The 19026-nt window shown below is 57.0% G+C and overlaps 1 protein-coding gene across 4 annotated transcripts in view; it reads right to left on the bottom strand.

The window, feature by feature from the left end:
* TBC1D14 (TBC1 domain family member 14) overlaps positions 1-17319 on the bottom strand; it is a 112150-nt gene extending 94831 nt beyond the window's left edge. For 2 of the 4 annotated variants that reach the window (XM_058301283.1, XM_058301297.1), the window contains exons 1-3: positions 16806-16968; positions 13350-13411; positions 10895-11633 (exon numbers count right to left, since the gene is read on the bottom strand). In XM_058301283.1, coding sequence (XP_058157266.1) covers positions 10895-11616 — 722 coding nt within the window. In that variant the 5' untranslated portion in view covers positions 11617-11633; positions 13350-13411; positions 16806-16968. Of the gene's footprint in view, positions 1-10894; positions 11634-13349; positions 13412-16805; positions 16971-17270 lie in introns of those variants that run through there. The other 2 variants (XM_058301293.1, XM_058301288.2) reach the window with 2 other exon arrangements.
* Positions 17320-19026: the final 1707 nt, after the last annotated feature.

Below are 19026 nucleotides of genomic sequence, written 5' to 3'. Positions count from 1 at the left end.
GCAGGACTGAACTTTCTATTTTATTCCATTTTAGCTCAATGTAAACAGCTACCTGTGGCTGTGGCTACCATACTGGATGGCACACTCTGGACTCTAGTGTAAACACTAGCCTGCAACCTGGGCCAGCTCCTTGTCACAGGGACCAGACTTCAGGCGACCAAAAAGGGCAGCTCGGCTGAAGCGAGCATGAGACGCTGGTCTCCGGGGCCGGAGGAGCTGGTCCAGGTTCTGGGGCCAGAGGACAGAGACTGAAAACAACACAAGTCGCTGGCCAGCCTCCTCTGCCTCAGGGCCTTTGCGCCTGACCAGACCACTCCTGCCCCTCGCTCAGTTCTGGGTTCAAGTGTCAAATGTCACTTTCCCAGCGAGGCCTTCCCTGGCCTCTCCATTGAAAACAGACCCTCGCTGCTCTCCGGGATGCTGCGCCTTTGATTTCTCCGTAGCACTTAAGACCGACACAGAGCGTAAAGTAGGGCTGTTTGTCAGTCTGCCTCACTGGAATGTCGGCTCCTCGGGGGTAAAGGTTTTTGGAGGAAGGCTGCTGAGGCTGCACCCCCAGCCCTGGGTTCCCCTCGGCAGGTACTGGCCAAGGAAATGGCGAAGCCTGACTTTGTCTGCTGAGCCTGTTGTGAGTGCTAAGAGGCACCAAGGGGACCCCCGGGGGCACCCGGCCTGGCAGGGAGGAGTGGTCAGATGGCAACGCAAACGGGGAGCACCGTAGCCGTGGAAACGCAGCGCTCAGGCCTGCGCGGGGATCCACTGCGGAGGGGAACACGGGGCTGCAGGCAGGTGCAGCTGATGCGGGCGGCTTCCTCGGGCCCACCGCCCTGCGGCGTCTGCCCTGACTCCTTGTGTAATACGTGGGCAGGCTGGCTGCAGAGTGACAGTCCCGAGCGGCGGAGGAGGCCGTCCCTGACATCTGGGGGGCTTTAACGGGCTCCTCGCAGCCCTGTCCCAGGCTCCACTTCAGGGGGGCCCACGACCGCCAGGGGAATGGCAGCTGCTGAGGCTGGGGCTACACCTCCAGGCCCTAACTTAGGCGGCCCCCACGCCACCCGCGAGTGGGTTCCAGCCCTGAGGGATGTTCCGGGCAGCAATGCCGCAGGGGAGGCGCCCAAGACGTGGAGCAAGCGGGAGAGCAGCCCGCAAGGAGGGCGGCCGAAGCCGAGCCCGGAGCAGTTGCGATGAGAAGATGGGAACATTCACGCCCTCACCCAGAGGCTGGGCAGCCTAAACAACGGGCATTGCTGCCTCGTGGAGCAAAGCTGGAGGAAGTCCGAACTGCAAACTGCGCTGCAGCACGGCCGTGCTCCCTCCCTGAGGGCTGGCGTTCTGGGGCTGCCTGCCGGCCATCCTCGGTCATTGGCTTTCTGTCACGTGGCATGGCACAAGGCGAAGTCCTCTCCTCTCTCCTCCCGCTTCTGCTGCCTTCCACTCCTCCCTCCGGCTTCTCCCTGTTCTCCCTACAAGGCCCCAGTGATAGGATCAAGACCCACCCTGACTCCGTTGCCCAAACTGGAGCTGAAAACAACACTGTCAGAAGGTGTTCACACCCCCCCGGGGAAGGGATTCAACTGAGGACCGTCCCTCTGGCTCAGGCCTCCACCGACCAAAGACTCCTCTCCTCCTCCTCTCCCTCTTGCTCCCTCTGCTCTCCACCAGAGCCGTTCTGCTGCTCCTCAGGCACTCCCGGCCTGGCTCGGCCTCTCCCTGGCCACTCTTCCCCTGGCCGGCTGCTTGGTGAACCGCCTCTCCTCCCTCCGCCTCTCCTCCCTCCCGGGCTTGCTTAAATCCCTTCGCAGTTAGACCTGCCCTGGGCCTTCTTCAACGCTAACCCATCCCTCCCACCTGTCTCTGCTATCTCATTTTCCCCGTAACACTGCACTTCCAATGTATATAATTTGTCATTTATTTGTTGTGTTTATTATCTGCCTCTTCCTACTAGAAAATAAGCTCTTTGAGGACAAGGGTCTTTGTTTTGTTCACAAATGAATCAAGCGCCTAGAACGGAGCCTTGGCATATGGCAGATGCTCAGTAAGTACTTTTTGAAAGAATGTATGATGAGAAACATCTTTAAGGACCTAGCCTAATGCCTGGTACGCTGCAGGCATTCAAGAAGTGAGTCACGGCTGTGATTTGCTGCCAAAGAAAGCAGGGCCCAGTGACGCGCAAGGTGGCAGCAGGGCCCTGACAAGCCCAGGTGCGCCTTTCCGCAGCACAGCTCTCCCGGCAGGGCCCGCTGCGGGGAGCACGCAGCCTCCTTGTGGGGCGTGTGCAGTGTCCAGCATGGACGCTGGCCTCCTGTGGCTCCCTTTAGCCACGTCTGCAGAGGGGCCCTACCTCTGTGTCATCTCCAAACACAGAAAGACAACCTCGAAAGTAAGCTCAGCTGGAGTTAGAGACAGAGCTCTAGTCAAGGTCACTGTGACCTCCCATAAACCAGCCGCTGGCAAGACCGAGCTGTGTGAAGCAGTGGCTGGAAAAGAGTCAGGCATCCTGTAAACAAGGGGGCTGAGCTGTTGGAAATCTACCTGGCAGAAGAATTCACAGCCGTGGAATTTAAAACCTCACGGTGAGGGGATCAAAACCAGGTCGGTTTAAAAAAATTTTTTTTAACTATATTAAAGAAAAAAAAAAAAAGAAGCAGGTCGGGAAACACAGGGCAGAGTGCAGTACTCAGCCATCTCCCAGCTCTTTACTTAGCAGGAACGGGCACCGCACACACATAGCTTCCTTGCTTGCTAAAAACTTCCCTGCTTCTCTATCCTCACACCTTCCAGAAGGCACCTGTCACGGGTTCCACTCGGCCGCAGGCCTCCTGCCACCGCGGCTGGCTGGCCGGAAAGGCTGAGAGCCCGCCGCAGGCCTCGTGACTCGAAGTTGACTGCAGCCTGCCTCCCACACTTCCACAGGCCCCGAGTCCTCCCAGCACCCGGGAGGAAGGGGCCTGCCACAACGGCTCCAGGCAGGTCTCTCCAGCCTGCTCCCCTCCCGCACCAGGCACCCACCGCAGAGCCCGCCTGCCTTCCTGGCCTGCTTGACAGCGCTCCTCGCTCCTTTCTCCCGCATCCCTTAGCCCTACCAACACTGCCCTGCCAGTCTCCAGTTCATCTCCTTCGGCCCTCCCGGCCCTGAGTGCCCCTCTTCACGATTATGACACAAGAGATACAAGAGGCAGTTTAGACTCTTCCGCAGAGGAGCATGTGCTTTGGAGTCGGTGTGGACATCACAGCTGTGCTGCTGGGGTCTGTGCCGAGGGCCTCTCTGACCCTGTCTCCAGCAAGGACGATAATCTCTATAATCCCCACTTGCAGGACTGGGCAGTGCTTGAGAGAACGGAAAGCGCAGCTGCACTGCCAAGGGGAGGTCTCAGAACAGAGAGCAGATTTAACCCTCCCCGTCAAGGCCTGCCGGCCCCGGGATCTCACTGCTCTGGTCTAAACGTGGTCCTCAAAGCCCTGCCCAACCGGGCTCCTGGCTCCTGCCCACCTTCCCGGTCACCTCGCCTCCCTCTGCTCTCCATCCCAAGCAGCTCATGCTAGGGGGCTTTCCAGAAATGCAGCTCCGATGACGCTGCACGTGCCGGCCCCCCTGCCCAGGACACAGGCTCAAGCCTCACGCACATGGACGCTTCCGAAGGCAGCTGCAGCCCAGCCTCAGCTAGTTCCTTCCAGGTTCCGCCAGGAGGTCCACTTCCCTGTTCATCCTTCTCCACCAACCCTCAGCGGCCTCCAGCATTCGTCTGCCCACCTTGGTACCGCCGTGCTTCCCTTGTTGCCCGGCACTTAGAGCGCAACACCCTGACCAGACATCCTTGCAACTCTGAAAAGTAAAGTCCGGCAGCTCATTTTGCAGTTGAGGACCTCACAGCCAGACAGATGAGTGCCAGCCTTACCTGAGGCCATGCACCAGCAAACAGCTGGGCAGAGAGCACCCAGGCCTTCAGGTGCCACCCCCACTGCTTTCCCAGGTGGTGCAGCAGCACACATGTGCACGCACGCACACGCGCCTGCACACACACACACACCAGCAGCAGCTCAGGCAAATAGCAGGTGCTTCTGCATATCCCTGATGCCAGGTCAGAGTCACCCGGAACATTAAGAAAACAGAATTTATAGAATAGTCATCATTACAAGGTTTCACCTCATTTCACAGGTGCTAATTACAAAACTGTCAAAGCAGTGGAAACCTACAGTCAGGAAAGAAAGCACAAGCCTGACTATGGCAGCCATGTGCCTGTACTTCCTGTCTGCGTGTGTCCCTGCCCCGTGGGACCCCAATACCCCTCAGAAGTGTGAACTGATTCCTATTTTGTAGCTAAGAAACCTGAAGTTCAGAGGGTCAGAAGCCTGCATCATTTTTTTAATCTGCTGGGAAAGTTACATAACACCCTATGGAGGTTTGAAAACTCTATGGACCCCAGAAAAGCTTGTCCTTAGAGCTAATCCATTCCTGCGGGTGTGGACCTATTGTGAACCCAGGGTGGGTCTTCACCCTCTTGCTGAAATCCTTTATAAACAGGGTGAAAACCGAGAGAGAATGTCGCAGAAGCGAGAAGCTGAAAGCAACGAAACCCGGAGGGGCGAGGCCAGCAGAGCCTGCGTGCGCCTGCCACGTGAGGAGGAGTCCAGCACGGCCCAGGAGCGGGTCTTCAGGGGGAAAGCCGTGCCTGGTAGGCCTCGACTTGGACATTTTTCTCCACCTCGAAGCTGTAAGCTTGTAAACTAATACATTCCCACTGTTAAAAGCCAACCCATTTTATGGTCTATGCTTTCAGCAGCCTGGCAAACTAGAACGCACCCCTTGCCTAAGTTTCCCATCTATAAGCCAGACTTATTAACAGTACTTACCTGAATTCACCAGTGTTCAGTGTGGTACAGAGAAACTCCCTAGGCATTTTAAGGAAAAAGGGACTTAACCCAAGGAATTAGACACTTCCAAAATCGCGGCAAGGGCTAAAGTCACTGGCTTTGAGTGGGTCCCCAGGAACGGCTCCCAGAACAGTAGAGAGCCAACACGCCAGGGGCGAGGCCACCTCCGCGGCTGAACTGCCGCCTTCACCCACCACACAGGATCAGGGAGCTGGCATGGCTGCCTCCAGACCAAAGGCTGGTGGGTGGACCCTGGAAAGCAGGAGCCAGCCCCCGTTCCTGCACCGTGGCCTCTGAACATCTGGGAGGTGGAACATGGATACGGAGATGGTGCTGCAGGAAAAGGCAGCAGAGCACAGCCAAAAAGGGTGAAAGGGTCTGGGCCTGGCTTCCGCCTCACATCTCTCACAAACGGGAGAAGTCAGTGGTACCTAATTCACATCCAGAGCCCCAGCTGCAAGGGACTCTGGGAAATAAAAATGAACTTCCCGGAGTCCAGCTCCTCCAGTACAGGAAGGCATCCCAGAAGGAAGGCGGCTGGAGGCTGAGCAAGCCACCCCCCCAGGACCTGCCGCAACACACTATCTCCTTCGGCTGCTGAAGATGAACCAGCTACCACACAAGAGTGCAAGGAACAGCGTCCGGCACGCCGCAAGCACTAAATGCTGCCTGTCGCCCCTGCGCCAAGGTCTGCAGCCCAGACAGGGGTCGTGACGGGCCCCTGAGGGGCACCCACCTTTGCAGGAAGCTGCTCACCTCCCAGAAAACCAGCAATGAGTGCACGTCGCCCTCCCAGTAAGCAAAGCCAGACGCCCGTACTAGCACAGGGACTCCATGTCAGGCCGAGCACTCCCGTGACGAGCAAGAGGCCCCGTCTGAAGTTTTATTTTTCTTAAGCCAGTGATTTCAAACTTCCTCAGAGCCCCTTTTCTTAAGGTGCCACCTCACGTGACGCCCCAGCGGCAGCAGAGCCAGGGCCAGGAAACCACCGGCACGCTGGGCGCGTGGTCCGCTGGGCGCGTGGTCCGCCGGGAGCTTCGCCTGCCCCTTCTCCTTTAATCCCCTCACCCACTGGCGGGGGAGGCGCCATTAACCCCCTCGGGCCCAGGGTCACCCTGAGAATCACAGCGGTTCAGCGGCTTTCCCAGCACACACTGAATGGCTGCGGAGCCGACGTGGCTCAGCGCTTGAGCGCCGGCTTCCCGCACACGAGGCCCCAGCTTCACTCCCTGGTGCCCGTACCTCCATTAAAAAAAAAAAACTATTAAAGAAAATAACAGGGGCTGAGCTGAGGTTCAAACGTGTCTCTGCAGCCCCGCTCTCACCCACCACACTCTTCTCTCTCTCTGAATTACGACCGGGTGCCAGGGCGAACCTGACGCAGACGGAGCTGCCCGGTAGGTGAGGAGGAGCGCACCAGAAGAGCCCACCGCTGCAGGGCTGTCCACACAGCAGGGCGCCCCCCGCGCCTGGCTCTCCACGAGCTGCCCCGCTGCTGGACCCCACCCCGGCCCTGTGCGGGCACCTCCTGCTCTGCCTTCAAATGCAGGGCGAGCAGCCCTCCTCAGCAAGCACAGGCTCGCCTCCAGGAGCTAATGAGGGGGCTGCACGGAGGCTGTGTCGCCATCAAAGCTAAGTATCCCCTTCTAGACCAGCGGACGGGCAGCTCTAAACCCCACGCTTCCTGCAGAAAGCAAACACGCCGGGACACAGGCTACTGCAGTCCTTTCACCCCCGCCATCCGAGGTTCCAGATAAACACACTGCACAGAGTTCACTGAACCCCACTCTTCCATCCAAGGGAGGGTCCTGCTCAAATTATACCTCGTTAGCGATTTCCTTCAAGGAGGCAATTAAACAGATGCCAACCTTACATACAACCTGCTAGCTCAGTGGCTCTCAAAAGCTGGGCGAGGGCAGCGGACGTGGCCCAGTGGTCAGGGCGTCCGTCTACCACATGGGAGGTCCATGGTTCAAACCCCGGGCCTCCTTGACCCGTGTGCAGCTGGCCCATGCGCAGTGCTGATGCGCGCAAGGAGTGCCCTGCCACGCAGGGGTGTCCCCCGCGTAGGAGAGCCCCACGTACAAAGAGTGCGCCCCGTAAGGAGAGCCGCCCAGAGCGAAAGAAAGTGCAGCCTGCCCAGGAATGGGGCCACACACACGGAGAGCTGACACAACAAGATGACACAACAACAGCAAAAAAAGAAAGAGACTCCCGTGCCGCTGACAACAACAGAAGCGGACAAAGAAGACGCAGCAAATAGACACAGAGAACAGACAACCGGGGTGGGGGGGTAAAGGGAGAGGAATAAATAAATAAATAGATCTTTAAAAAAAAAAAGGCTGGGTGACTCTGCCCCCTCCTGTGTCTACCCCCCTTGTCACCGCACCTGACAAAGTCTTGAGACTTTTTTCGTGGTCACGACTGGGGAGTGCTAGTGGCATCTAGTGGGGGCAGGCCAGGGCGGCTGCTCAACATCCTACAGGTCACAGGGGAGCCCCCTCCCACAACTAAGATTTACCCAGCTGAAGGTGTCAACAGCACAAGGCTGTGAAGCCCTCCTCGAGACCAGGCTGACTGAGGCAGCACGATATGGGGGTAAGAACTACAGAAAGCTCTAGAAGTTGCATTTTAAAAAGTGATACTATGTCTATCAGAATCATCGGCAGCCCCCACTTACGGGGTGCCGGGAAGTGTGCCAGGTGCTTGGCCTACTCGGCTCTAGCCTCGTATGTCCGTGTTGGGTTCAGAGAGGCGAAGTGCCAGGGCCCCCCACCACAGGGACCGCCTTCGGGCCCCTGCAGGGTCCTGGCTCCTCCCCCACAGGACTGCGGGCTCCTGGGGACAGGGACGTGGTCAGATTCTTCCCCCTCTTCAAGCTCAGAGAGGCTCTCACTATGGTCTGGATGCAGGAAGGGCTGAACAAACGCGGGGGCTGGGCCTGCAGCTCCCACAGGGCAGGGGTCGGGAAGAGCCCAGCCCAGGGCTGCAGCCCGGCCCCCCTGCCACCGCCCTGCTCCTGCCACCCAGGCCGCCCTCCTCAAACAGTCAGAGTCACAACAGGTCATAGTTACAGGGACCTGCCCCCTTCTAGACCTGCCTTCTGTGATACTCCCCAGCCTCGCCCGGCACCTGATCTCACATCAAGTATTCAACAAAGCCTCACTCAGCCCAGGGCCCTGAGGCCTGCCATGTGCCCAGCACTGGGCTGGGTGAGCTCACAGTCCCTGCAACTCAATTTACTTTCCTGTAAAATGCTTAGAGAGGTCCCAAGATTTGTGGAACAGAGCTCCTTTCCCCTTTCAGGAATGCTAGACTAAAACTCTAATACTTTAAGACTCCAGGGCCAAACACACCCCTAGCCCCAGCCCGTGTAATTCACTTATCTGGACTCTGTCTCAGATATTCCACTGCTTCCCAGAAGTACTTAATAGGCCCTCACCATTACAAAATCAGCCAGCTAAACGAGGGTAAGGAGAGGAGAAGCAAGGACCAAAGGGAAGAGAAGACATGTGTTTTCTGCACTACAAGGCTGAGATTTTCAAGAAACAGCAGCTTTAAAAATTATCTGCAATAACAAAAGCACGTGGTGATGGGGTTTCCTTTCAAAGGGGAAGAGGCTCCAACACAGACAGCTCAACCCAGCCACACCCCAGGAAGACAAAAAGGGCAGCTGAGGCAAGGCGCAGCCAGGTGAAGCTGACGAGCTTCCTGGGAGTCCGGATCTGTGCCAAGCGTTACACTTATAAATAGCTTAGTCGCTAACGGGTAGGAAGGCGCTGCTATCCCCATTTTACAGGTGAAGCAGCTGGGAAAGAAAGCACCATGAGAAGGGGGAGGCAAAAACAGCTAACGTAGACTGGACATCAACACAACAGGCACGGGGCGCTGGGCACTTACTAAACGCTTCTTTGGAGAAGAGAAAACAGAGAGGTGAAGTAGCTCGTTCAAGGTCACACAAGTGGGAAGTGGCTGCAAGGTCTGCTGAATTCCAGAGCCGAGCTCCTTCGTCTTTGCTGCTTCCCAGCCGCCCCCACTTCAGCAAAGTTTCCCAAATTTGCCAACGATCCCAGGCGGTTCTAAAGGCTTGCTTCCCAGGCCCGTCCACCTGAGGCTCTGAGTCTGGGAAGGACCCTGACTTAAGAAGCACGCAGGCGGCACCCCCAGGCCAAGGTGCCAACGCTGACCTGGTACAGGAGCAGTCCGCAAACGCAAACCTGAACCACAGCAGCACTGCCTGAGGGCTGCAGCCTTAGAAGGGACACTGACCATCTCCCGCCCACTGAAGACACAACTCTCCGCACGGTGGCCGGACACCTGTCTGTTGACACCCCAGATAAAAGGTGCTCCCACCAAACCACGCCCTGTGCCAGGGATCGTTGCGCAGGATCGGCATCAGGCTCATCCGCGATGGTGCCTACACCTAAGCGGTGGAGGAAGCGAGACGCCAGTGGGATGGACTGCACTCCCCTGGTCTCAGGCACCGGGCACAGACGTCTCCAGCAGACTCCAGCATCTCGAAGGGACACCCCAGGCTGCAAAGCGTGTGACAGGGCTCTGTTCAGGGCACACACAGGGGCAGTCAAGGTCCAGTGCAGAAATCCTCCACCGGCCAGGCGTGGGTCCAGCACCCAAGGGGGAGCAGCTGGGGGACAGAGGGCCGTTCTCCAGCACGCCCTCTGCCAGCCCCACGCCCTTCCTCACTGCACTTCACAATTTGAAGGTTCACCTTTGCTGGTGTGACTGATGTGTCCGCACCCCGCCCCCAGACTGAAAGCCCACCCCAAGGTCAATACCTGTGAGCAGTTCCACCACCACACCATCTCAGGGCCTGGAGCAGGGCCTGGAGCAGGGCCCCGCACACAGAAACTTGTTGAATGAAAAGAGGAGCGCACAAAGGAGAGGCAGAGGCTGAAGGCACTGTCCCCACAGGGCCTAGCCCCGCCTTGGCACCTGGATGAGAGGGCCTCGTGGGGAAGGAGAGGTGGGGTGTTCGCCCACACGGGTGGGGACGCGGCGGCTGCAGTGCAGTGGAAGCACAAGCTCAACGATCAGGCTGTGGGCCAAAACGCAGACCCAGAAAACAGTTGCACAGGAGCCCAGGGCGGACACGGCCAGGGGTGCCCAGAAGCACCTGGAGTCTGGAGTGAGGGGGCTTTGCAAGGAGCTGAACCCCAGGTGTGCTCGTGGGGAATGGAGTTAGAGGCGTGGCTCACTCACTCTGCAATTACCCCTGCCAGCCCCTTCTGCACTGCTCAAGCTCTTAGTGTAAAGGGCTCTTCGGGGAATAAGGCTGCAAATGACACAGCTGGTTTAGTAGCCCTTGGCCGTCACGGGTCACAGGCTGGGAAGTGACAACAGACTGAGCAATTAAGCCAGGGCTCAGAGAAGTGACAGGTGGCAGTGGGGAATCGAACAGTCGACTTATACACCATCTCACCACACACGTAACTCAGGAGTGTCTGAGTGACACGGTGCCTGGCCAACAAAGCAGGATAACACAAGGCACATTCAGACAAGCCAGGGTCCTTTAGGAACAACGTAACTCGGGAAGTAAACGTTGCTCAACTGACAGAGCGTTATTCTACCATATGGAGAGTCCAGGGTTCAATCCCCAGGGCCTCCTGACCCATGTGGTGAGCTGGCCCATGCGCAGCGCAACCGTGTGCGAGGAGTGCCGTGCCACGCAGGGGCACCCCCACATAGGGGTGCCCCACATGGAAGGTGCGCACCCTGCAAGGAGAGCCGCCCTGTGTGAAAAAAAGCGCAGCCCGTCCAGGAGTGGTGCCGCTCACGCGAGAGCTGACGCAACAAGATGACGCAACAAAAAAGAGACTCGGTTTCCCAGTGCCACCGGATATGCAAGCAGACGCAGAAGAACACACAGCGGACGGACACAGAGAGCAGACAACGGGGGGGAAGGGAAGAGAAATAAATAAATCTAAAAAAAAAAAAAAGAACAATGTAACTGGTTTGAATTCAAAGAACTAACTTAGCTCTTCTAGAACACACATGGCATTACCTTGTGAAGAAGTTACTGAACGGTCCCAATATTTTCAATTTACTCCCCTCCTCGACTTCAGCCACACAGTCCTGCTGGTGGAGGTCACTGGTCTCTCTGACGGAGCTCAGGGTGACGTCAGTAAACGGTGGGTCATCATCATTCTCTAGGGTCACGATGGCACTGGAGCTGCTCGTGACCACGAGGTCCAGGATGTCCTCATTGCTGATGGACAGAGTTGCTGACAGCTCTGTGCCGAGGCTGGACACGCTGCAGACGGAGACGTCATCACTGCGGCTCAGGGTTTTGGAGGTGGGGCTGTAGAGCTTCACGGCGTCGTAGCCTGTCCTGGGAAACGTGGAGGACTTGCGCACGCTCTGCTCCCGCTCCTGGCTGGTGGCAGCGGGGGGCGCACAGGACGGCAGCGGGCACGCGCTCTGGAAAGCGCGCTCGGGGGCGAGCTCTGACTCGGATGGCCTCCTCTTCGCGTGGACCCCGCTGCAGGGCACCGGCTCCGGGTTCCCGATCTCCAGTGTAGGGATGCCCGAATCCACCGACTTGAGGCTGTGCCGATCTTCCGAGGCGCCGGGCTGCAGCCTGGGCCCGCACTCGGGCAGCGGGAGTGATGTGGGCACCTGCAGGGTCAGGCTTTGAAGGTTCTGGATGTGCTTTCCTGGCCGACTGTCCAGGAGGCCCATCGAGGCGACACCATTTGTAGAGGTGGAGAGGTTTCCATCGGTCATCTTGGTGCAAGGAGAAACTAGCAAAACACAGACGTGGGAATTCAGTCAGTGCACATAAACCCCAAAGAGGTCACTCTCATCACGCACTGCAAATGCTCTGGCAGCCTTGTTAAAGAAGGAATCCTTGAAAAAAGCCCTACATACCCAATTTTTGATTCAAGACCAGAAACTACTGTTTTAACATACATCGTCAAGACATAAAATAATAGGCAGATAACCCAAACGAAGACTATATTTAGGATAAAAGCACACCAAGTCATCATCTTCAGCATCATTGCCACCACCCTGCCAGTCACATCTCTGACCCTGGCAGCAGAACGACTGTGCTTGGCAGAGAGAGATTTTAATTGTTGTTATCATAAACAGGGCATCTCTGTCAAAAGTCTGGGAATTCATAACCCATGCATCCATCACGGTTCTACTTGTCCTGAGGGTCTACCACCAGGACCTATGGGGCATCGCCCATGCGAAGTCAACGGGCATTGCTGAGGCCTCCACAAGCACCCACACTTGTAGGCCTGGCACAGGTGGGAAAGACCATGGAAAGAAAGGCCCAGCCCGTCCCCGATCTCAGGTTCCTCCACATTAACAATTAACATGAATGACAGCCTCTGCTGCGCGAGTGCATGTGACACACTCGGTGTTGGGTTCTGCGTCTACATCCGCTGTCTACAGCATCTCCACAACAACCCAGGAGGTTAGCGGGCTGTGCTGGGGCTAAACCCAGAGCGGACTCCGACACGCTGACTCTTCCCCCTGCTATACACGTTGCCTAAAATAATGGGCTCATATTCAACATGTAGAAAGGAAAAAGTCAATTATAGAAGTCGTTAGATTTTTAAATAGATTTTTTTTTTGGCCCATGAATGTTTCAGCAACCTGGGCAGAAACTGGAGTTAAACTGTCCAGGGTTCCTAACGTGGAAGTGAGCAGGTGAAAGGGAGCAGAGCTTTACAACTCTGAGGAATAGACATTTAACTTTCATTGACCAAAGCTGGTTATGTTTAAAAAGGCATAGATGTGGCTCAAGCAGTTGGGCACCTGCTTCCCACATGCAAGTCCCGGGTTCACCTCCCAGTGCCTCCTAAAGAAACAAGGAAAACAGACAGAGCAAGTGAAAAACAAAGGGGTGGGGAGAAATAAATTTTAAAATTAAATTAAATTAAATATAAAAGAGATCTTTAAAAATGAGTAGATAAATTAAAAAGGCAGGGCGGTGGACTTGGCCCAGTGGTTAGGGCGTCCGTCTACCACATGGGAGGTCCGCGGTTCAAACCCCAGGCCTCCTTGACCCGTGTGCAGCTGGCCCATGCGCAGTGCTGATGCGCGCAAGGAGTGCCGCGCCACACAGGGGTGTCCCCCGCGTAGGCGAGCCCCACGCGCAAGGAGTGCGCCCCGTAAGGAGAGCTGCACAGCGCGAAAGAAAGTGCAGCCTGCCCAGGAATGGCACCGCCCACACTTCCCGTGCCGCTGACGACAACAGAAGCGGACAAAGAAACAAAAGCAGACAAAGAAACAAGACGCAACAAATAGACACCAAGAACAGACAACCAGGGGAGGGGGGGAAGGGAAGAGAAATAAATAAATAAATCTTTTTTTTAAAAAAGGCATAGGTGGGGAGCAGATGTGGCTCAAGCAGTTGAGTGCCTGCTTCCCACATGGAAGTACCTGGGTTTGGTTTCACGGTGCCTCCTAAGAACAAAAACAAACAACAGCAAACAAAGAAAACCAACCTGGTGGTTGAGCACCGGCTTCCCACACACAAGGCCCTAGGTTCAATCCCTGGCCCCAGTACCTCAAAAAAAAAAAAAAAAAAAGGCATAGGTGGGACATTTTAAATTAAGGATGATGGTGAAGGGGGGAGTTCTTCCCCCACAAAAAAAAAGTTTCAGCTACATTGGTGATTTGCCAAAACTAAGGCCCTGTGAAGTAACTGAGAGGCAAACAACAGGTCAAGGCGATACTGAGACCATTTAACAAGTCAACATAATTTATAAATCTTGATTATTCATGAGAAACACTTACCAAGCATTGTCCAGGTGCCAAACAGGCTAGGTGTTATGCCCTGCATTGGCTCTAATCATGACAACCCTGGCAAGGACAGGTGAAGAATCCATGAGATTCAGAGAGGCTAAGTAACCTACCCAAGGTCACCAGCATCAGAAGCTGGATTCAAACCAGGTCTGACATCAAAGCCCAAAAATGGCTTACTGGAGGACTTAAAAAGACAGGCCCAACACTTGTGATCAGCTGGTCAGTTGAACCCTTACCAATGAGTACACTTTTTCTGTACATATGCTGGACTTCACAGGAAAGTTTGAAGAGTGAACGGGGGTGGGGGCTGAGAAGGGGAGGATGCAGGTTCTGGAGGTAGACAGCCTGCGCTCAAAGTCCAGCTCCTCCACGCGCCAGCTGTGCAACCTCAGTCTAGTTTCTTCACTTCCCCGTGCCTCTCTTTCTGTGTAGTAAGACGGGGACAGTAATGGACCCTATCGCCTTAGGCAGTTGACAAGATTAGGGGAAGAAATACACGAGAAGCCCTTAGGCTCGTGGTGGCTGGTGGCCATCTTTCCTGGACGCCCGACAAGGCCACTCAGTCCCATTATTTGAGCAATCATTTGCATAAACAAGTCAAGCACAGCCAGCCTGTCCGCACCTCCTCACCCATACAGCTTCTTCCTGCCGCTAACTGAGCTCTGGGCCTCAGCTTCCCCATCTGAAAAACAGAGGTGATTAACAACCAGGCTGATCTATCCCTGAGGGCCCTGCCTGCTCGACAATCTAGAATTCTACACAACTTAGGCCCTAAAAATGTCTACGTCTACTCCTAAAACAAGCATTAACCCACACACTCGCTTTCCTAAAAAACCTTTTCCATCCTCTCTGTAAACATCTATTTCAAAGACAAATCTTCTCCAAGGCCTCAAAGACCCCACGAGCACCCGCAATGGGCTGGAAGGCATCCCCTGGGCTGAGGCTGGGGCCGTGGAGGTGCGCAGGTGAAAGGGAGCAGAGCTGGGGAGAGGCTCTAATCAGTGTGGGAGACAGACTCTAAAGCAGGTCGATCAGGGCCTTCAACCGTGACCTGCAGGGGAGGAGCTCATGGCAGGAGGGGAGCGGGTGGAGAAGGGGAAGGGAGGGGACCTCACGTGGAGGAACTGCAGGGACCCAAGCAGGCACCAGGGACCAGGCAGAAGCCAGGCGGGGCAGCTGAGACGCTGAACGTGGGGGAAAGCGGATGGTGAATCCAGTTTCACAAAGGCACAGAGTGCTGCGTGGAGACCTGTCAGGACCTGCCGGGACCAGAGAGGACGCTAAGGTGAACAGAACCTGTTCCCGTGACCGGCCTCAGTCTGAGTGCCACCTCTGCCTCTCTCCAGCTGGGTGACTCTGTGCCAGTTACCGTCCCTCCCTTACTCTGTTTCCTTAATGTTTCCCAAACGACGTATTCACTCAGTAACCCTGAGAGCCAAGCACGTGCCAGGTTCTTGTTAGGGCTGGGGACACAGCAGAGCTCACAATCAAAAGGGTTCAAAAACATACGACAACAAAGTCAGCTGTCAGCTTCGGGGTGGGGGAAGGCCATGGACATCCAGGGCAGGCTGGGGTTAAGAGGCTACCTGGAAAAACCCACGCCTAAACTAAAGACATGGGTTGGTGGCAGATCAGCCCGGCAAGTGGAAGTGTCCCAGGACAGCTGTGGGACTGCTGTCAGGACCAACCGTTCCATGCAGAGACCCTCAGAGGGCCCAGCACACAACCCATCCTTTACAGATGGCAGCCAAGGCCACCAGGTGCTGACATCCTGCAGACACCATCAGCTGGTCGGAAGCACTAGAGTCCCTGGACCCCACCAGGAGTAGCCAGCTCCTGGGCTAGCCTCAGCAAGTAAAATAATCAAGCCCAAGTCCAAAAGGCGAAATCCACAGGTGCACACAGACCCTTCCAAAGCAGAGCTTACAATTCATGACGGAGCAAACTGTGCTCTGTGCAACTTTCCTATGGTAACGGTCTCATGACCTGGCCAACAGTGATCACTGCAATGGTCACTGCCCACACCTCCCCAAGGCTGGGGGCTGGATTCCACAGGGCCAGCTCCTCAGGCCTCCTGGCCAACCCTCCTCGTGCTGGCCAAGCCCCTGTGGCTTTGCGTCACACGCCCAGAGCAGGGCTGTTTAACCAGGGGTCCACAGACCCAAGATTTCAGGGGGTCCGTGAGCCTGAATTGGAAAAAAAAAAACTTACTGCCTTTATTTTTTTCTGCCATCTAACTGAAATCCAGCCAATTCCTTCACTTATTAAGGTATGCAATAAATAAATTACATAAGTATTCATTTCCCCTGACTGGCAAAGAGATCTGTGGAACAAAAAGTTTAAGAACCCCCGTCCCCGAGGGACAGCAGGGGATGCGGGTTCCACAATCCCTTCCTCCAGGCAGCTCCCCACGCGGCAATGGCTCCCTGGACCGTGCGCCCGGCTCTGGCCTCAAAGCCACGCAGGGCAGAGGTCGAGGTCTCCCAGGCGGAGGGGCACCCCCGGCCAGGGGTCGGTCGGGGTCGGTCGGGGTCTACGGGGTGGAAGGGGGGTGTCCCCGGCCCGGGTCTCCTACGAGTAGGGGTGGTCCCTGGCCAGGGATCTCCTAGGAGGAAAGAGGCCCCAGACCCGGGAACCCCAAGACCAGCGGGGGGGCGGGGGGACAGTTCTAGGCGGAAGGGGATTCCCCGGCCTGGGTCTCGTAGGCAGAGGGGGGACCCCAAGGCCAGCGGCGGGGCCGGGGCGCTCGGCGCCCTCTGGGAAGCTCGTGCGATTGTGCGCGCCGAGCGGGCGCCCTGCGTGCAGGAACCTCCTGGCTGAGGGGGGAAAACTTTTCGTCAAGTTCCGGAAAAACTGCGTGTCACAGCGCGTGGCTCGCGGAGGGGCCGCCGAGGGGCGAGGCTCGCCCACGCCCGCAGGTCCCGCACGGGGGCCCCGGGGACCTCCCGCCCGCGCCCCTGGGGCCCGACGCCGTGGCGCTGGCACAGCCAGGGGCGGGGAGGCAGCACTCGCGCCCCGGCCCCCCGCCCGCCGCGCGGCCTCCCCGCCTCAGGCCGCCTCCCCGCACCGGCCGGGCTGCAGCAGGTGGCAGCGGCCCCGGGCGCCCCTGCCCTCCCCGCGGCCCGCGGCCCGGCCGCCCGCCGAGGCCTCAGTACCCGAGTTAGCGCAGCTCCGACGCCATCGCCGGGGCCCGCGGGCCTGCAGCCCAGGCCCCCCGGGACCCGCAACTCGCCGGGCGAGGGCGCCGGGCGCGCGGCAGGCGGGCAGGTGCGCGCGAGCCGCCTCCAGGGCACAGCGGCGCGCGCCCGCCCCGCCCCCGAGCGCCCGCGCCCCGCCCCGCGCGCCCGCGCCCCGCCCCGCGCGCCCGCGCCCCGCCCCGCCCCGCGCGCCCTCGCTCCGCCCCCACGCGTTGGCGCTTCCGCCGCCCCCGCCGCTACTCGAGCTTGACGCTGCCGTGCTGCCCCTCCTCCGGCCCGCCCGTCCCCTCCCGCCGGGGGTCTCCGGAGCGGCGTTGCCGGCCCTTTTCCCTCCCGAGGGCCAAGCGGAGCTGCGAGGGGCGGCCCTGAGGGGACCTTCGTGTCCGCAGAGCCCCCGTGGGCACCCGACAAGGGCCCTCTCACCTGCTCGGCTCCACCCGCGGCCATCTTGGAAGTGGGAAGCGGCCGGGAGGGGGAGGGGCGCGCGCGGCGGGATCAGGCGTGGGGAGCCGAGCGGCGGAACGCATCGATGGGCGCCCCTTCCCCTGGGCAGGTGTGCGGGAGAGAAATGCCTGGGGTGTCCCCGGGCCAACGGGAGGAGGGTTACTGTGCGAGACCTGAACCCCGGCCCTGGCTATTCGGCCTCAGTCTCTAATCTGTAAAACGGGTTCTAATGGTAACTCTCCTTTATTGAGCTTTTACACCGGGGCGCTGCAGTCGTCCTAACTTTTCTGCACTTTTAGAACTCCCTGGAGGGAGCAGATGTGGCTCAAGCATTTGAGCGCCTGCTTCCCACATGGGAGGTCCGGGGTTCAATCCCCAGCCCGGTACCTCAAAAAAAAAAAAAAATGCAAAGAACATTCTGGGGATTTGTAAAATTTCAAAGCCCAGGCCAGTTCAATCACAATCAGGGAGCTTGAGGGAAGCAGACAAGCTTGGAAACCACTGGCGTAGCATTTATTTGCGTTTTATATCATTTGAACGTTGCAAAGACTTAAGAGGCAAGATCTGTGATCAGAGCCTTTTCACAGAGGGAATAACAGGCTCAGAGAGACGAAGTGCTTTGCCGGAGGTCCCACAGCCCTTCAGGTAGTAGAGAAAGGTCAGAAGCCAGATGCCCCACCCCAAACCATCTTTCCCGGTCTTGTGTGTGCAAGAAAGTCCTTGCTGGCCTGTCAGTGATTCTCATGCCCTGCTAGAATGCCAGCTCCGTGAGCCAAGCCATGCTTGCCCTTGCACTGCTGTGTTGTGCCTGGCACTTAGTGGGCATGTCAGAATTTGTTGAATTATTCTTAATGTTCTGGGGACATCATGGAAGGAGCGAGACTCCAGTGGCTAGGAGCTGGGAAGCCTGGGTCTACATAGAGTCCCTGAGAGCTGTCACGGCCAGAGGAATGACCACACAGGAAACCTCAGAGAGACCTAAGTGCAGCTCCATCTAAGGGGAGACCAGCTGGCCAAGCCTCCAGGGACAGGAAGGGCTATCTCCCCGACTCAGAAGGCATCTGGAAGCAAGCAGCAGAACATTTGTCTGGGCTCTGATAATTAGGGATGGGCTGAAGAACCCCTAGCTTGCTTGTTTCCCCTCCCCAGCTCGTAGCTCTAAAAGGCACTTTTAGCACCTATTAGCTGTGACGGTGGATGGCTGAGAATTTTTAAAAGGTACTTTCTTGCTGTGGTACCTTAACACACCTCACAGGGCGTGGTGCCTAACAGATGCCTAATACACAACTTTCTGCGTGGTTTTAAGTAAAAATAGCACCAGGTCCCCTTCAGACCCCAGATATTTACCTGTATTAGCAGGAAGGGGCAGACTTGTTTCTGTCCTGTCTTAATTAGCAGTTTAATACATCGGATGAATAAATCTGCTTTTACAGCATTCCTTGTGACTCCCCAAATCCCTTCCAGCCCTAATTCTGAGTATTAGGGTTTTAAAACCCACATTGACAAGGAACCATTGTTCTCTACCCAGAGACAGAAAGGCTGAAGTTGGCAAGCTTGCATTTGGCGCCCTCTGTCTGACTTTTTTGCACTCTCTCGCCATTTGCCGCCTCCGGAGCCCAGAGCCTCTTCTGGGTAGCCCAGTAATCACTTAAGACCCTCTAGTATGATTTGACGCATGTCTTACCTTTTGCCATCGGTGCCCAGAAGCGTTCTATAAACATCCTCCGGGCCACTG

Source organism: Dasypus novemcinctus, chromosome 1 (genome assembly GCF_030445035.2).
Source record: "Dasypus novemcinctus isolate mDasNov1 chromosome 1, mDasNov1.1.hap2, whole genome shotgun sequence".
Classification (NCBI taxonomy): domain Eukaryota; kingdom Metazoa; phylum Chordata; class Mammalia; order Cingulata; family Dasypodidae; genus Dasypus; species Dasypus novemcinctus.
This window is presented reverse-complemented; position numbering and strand designations above follow the sequence as displayed.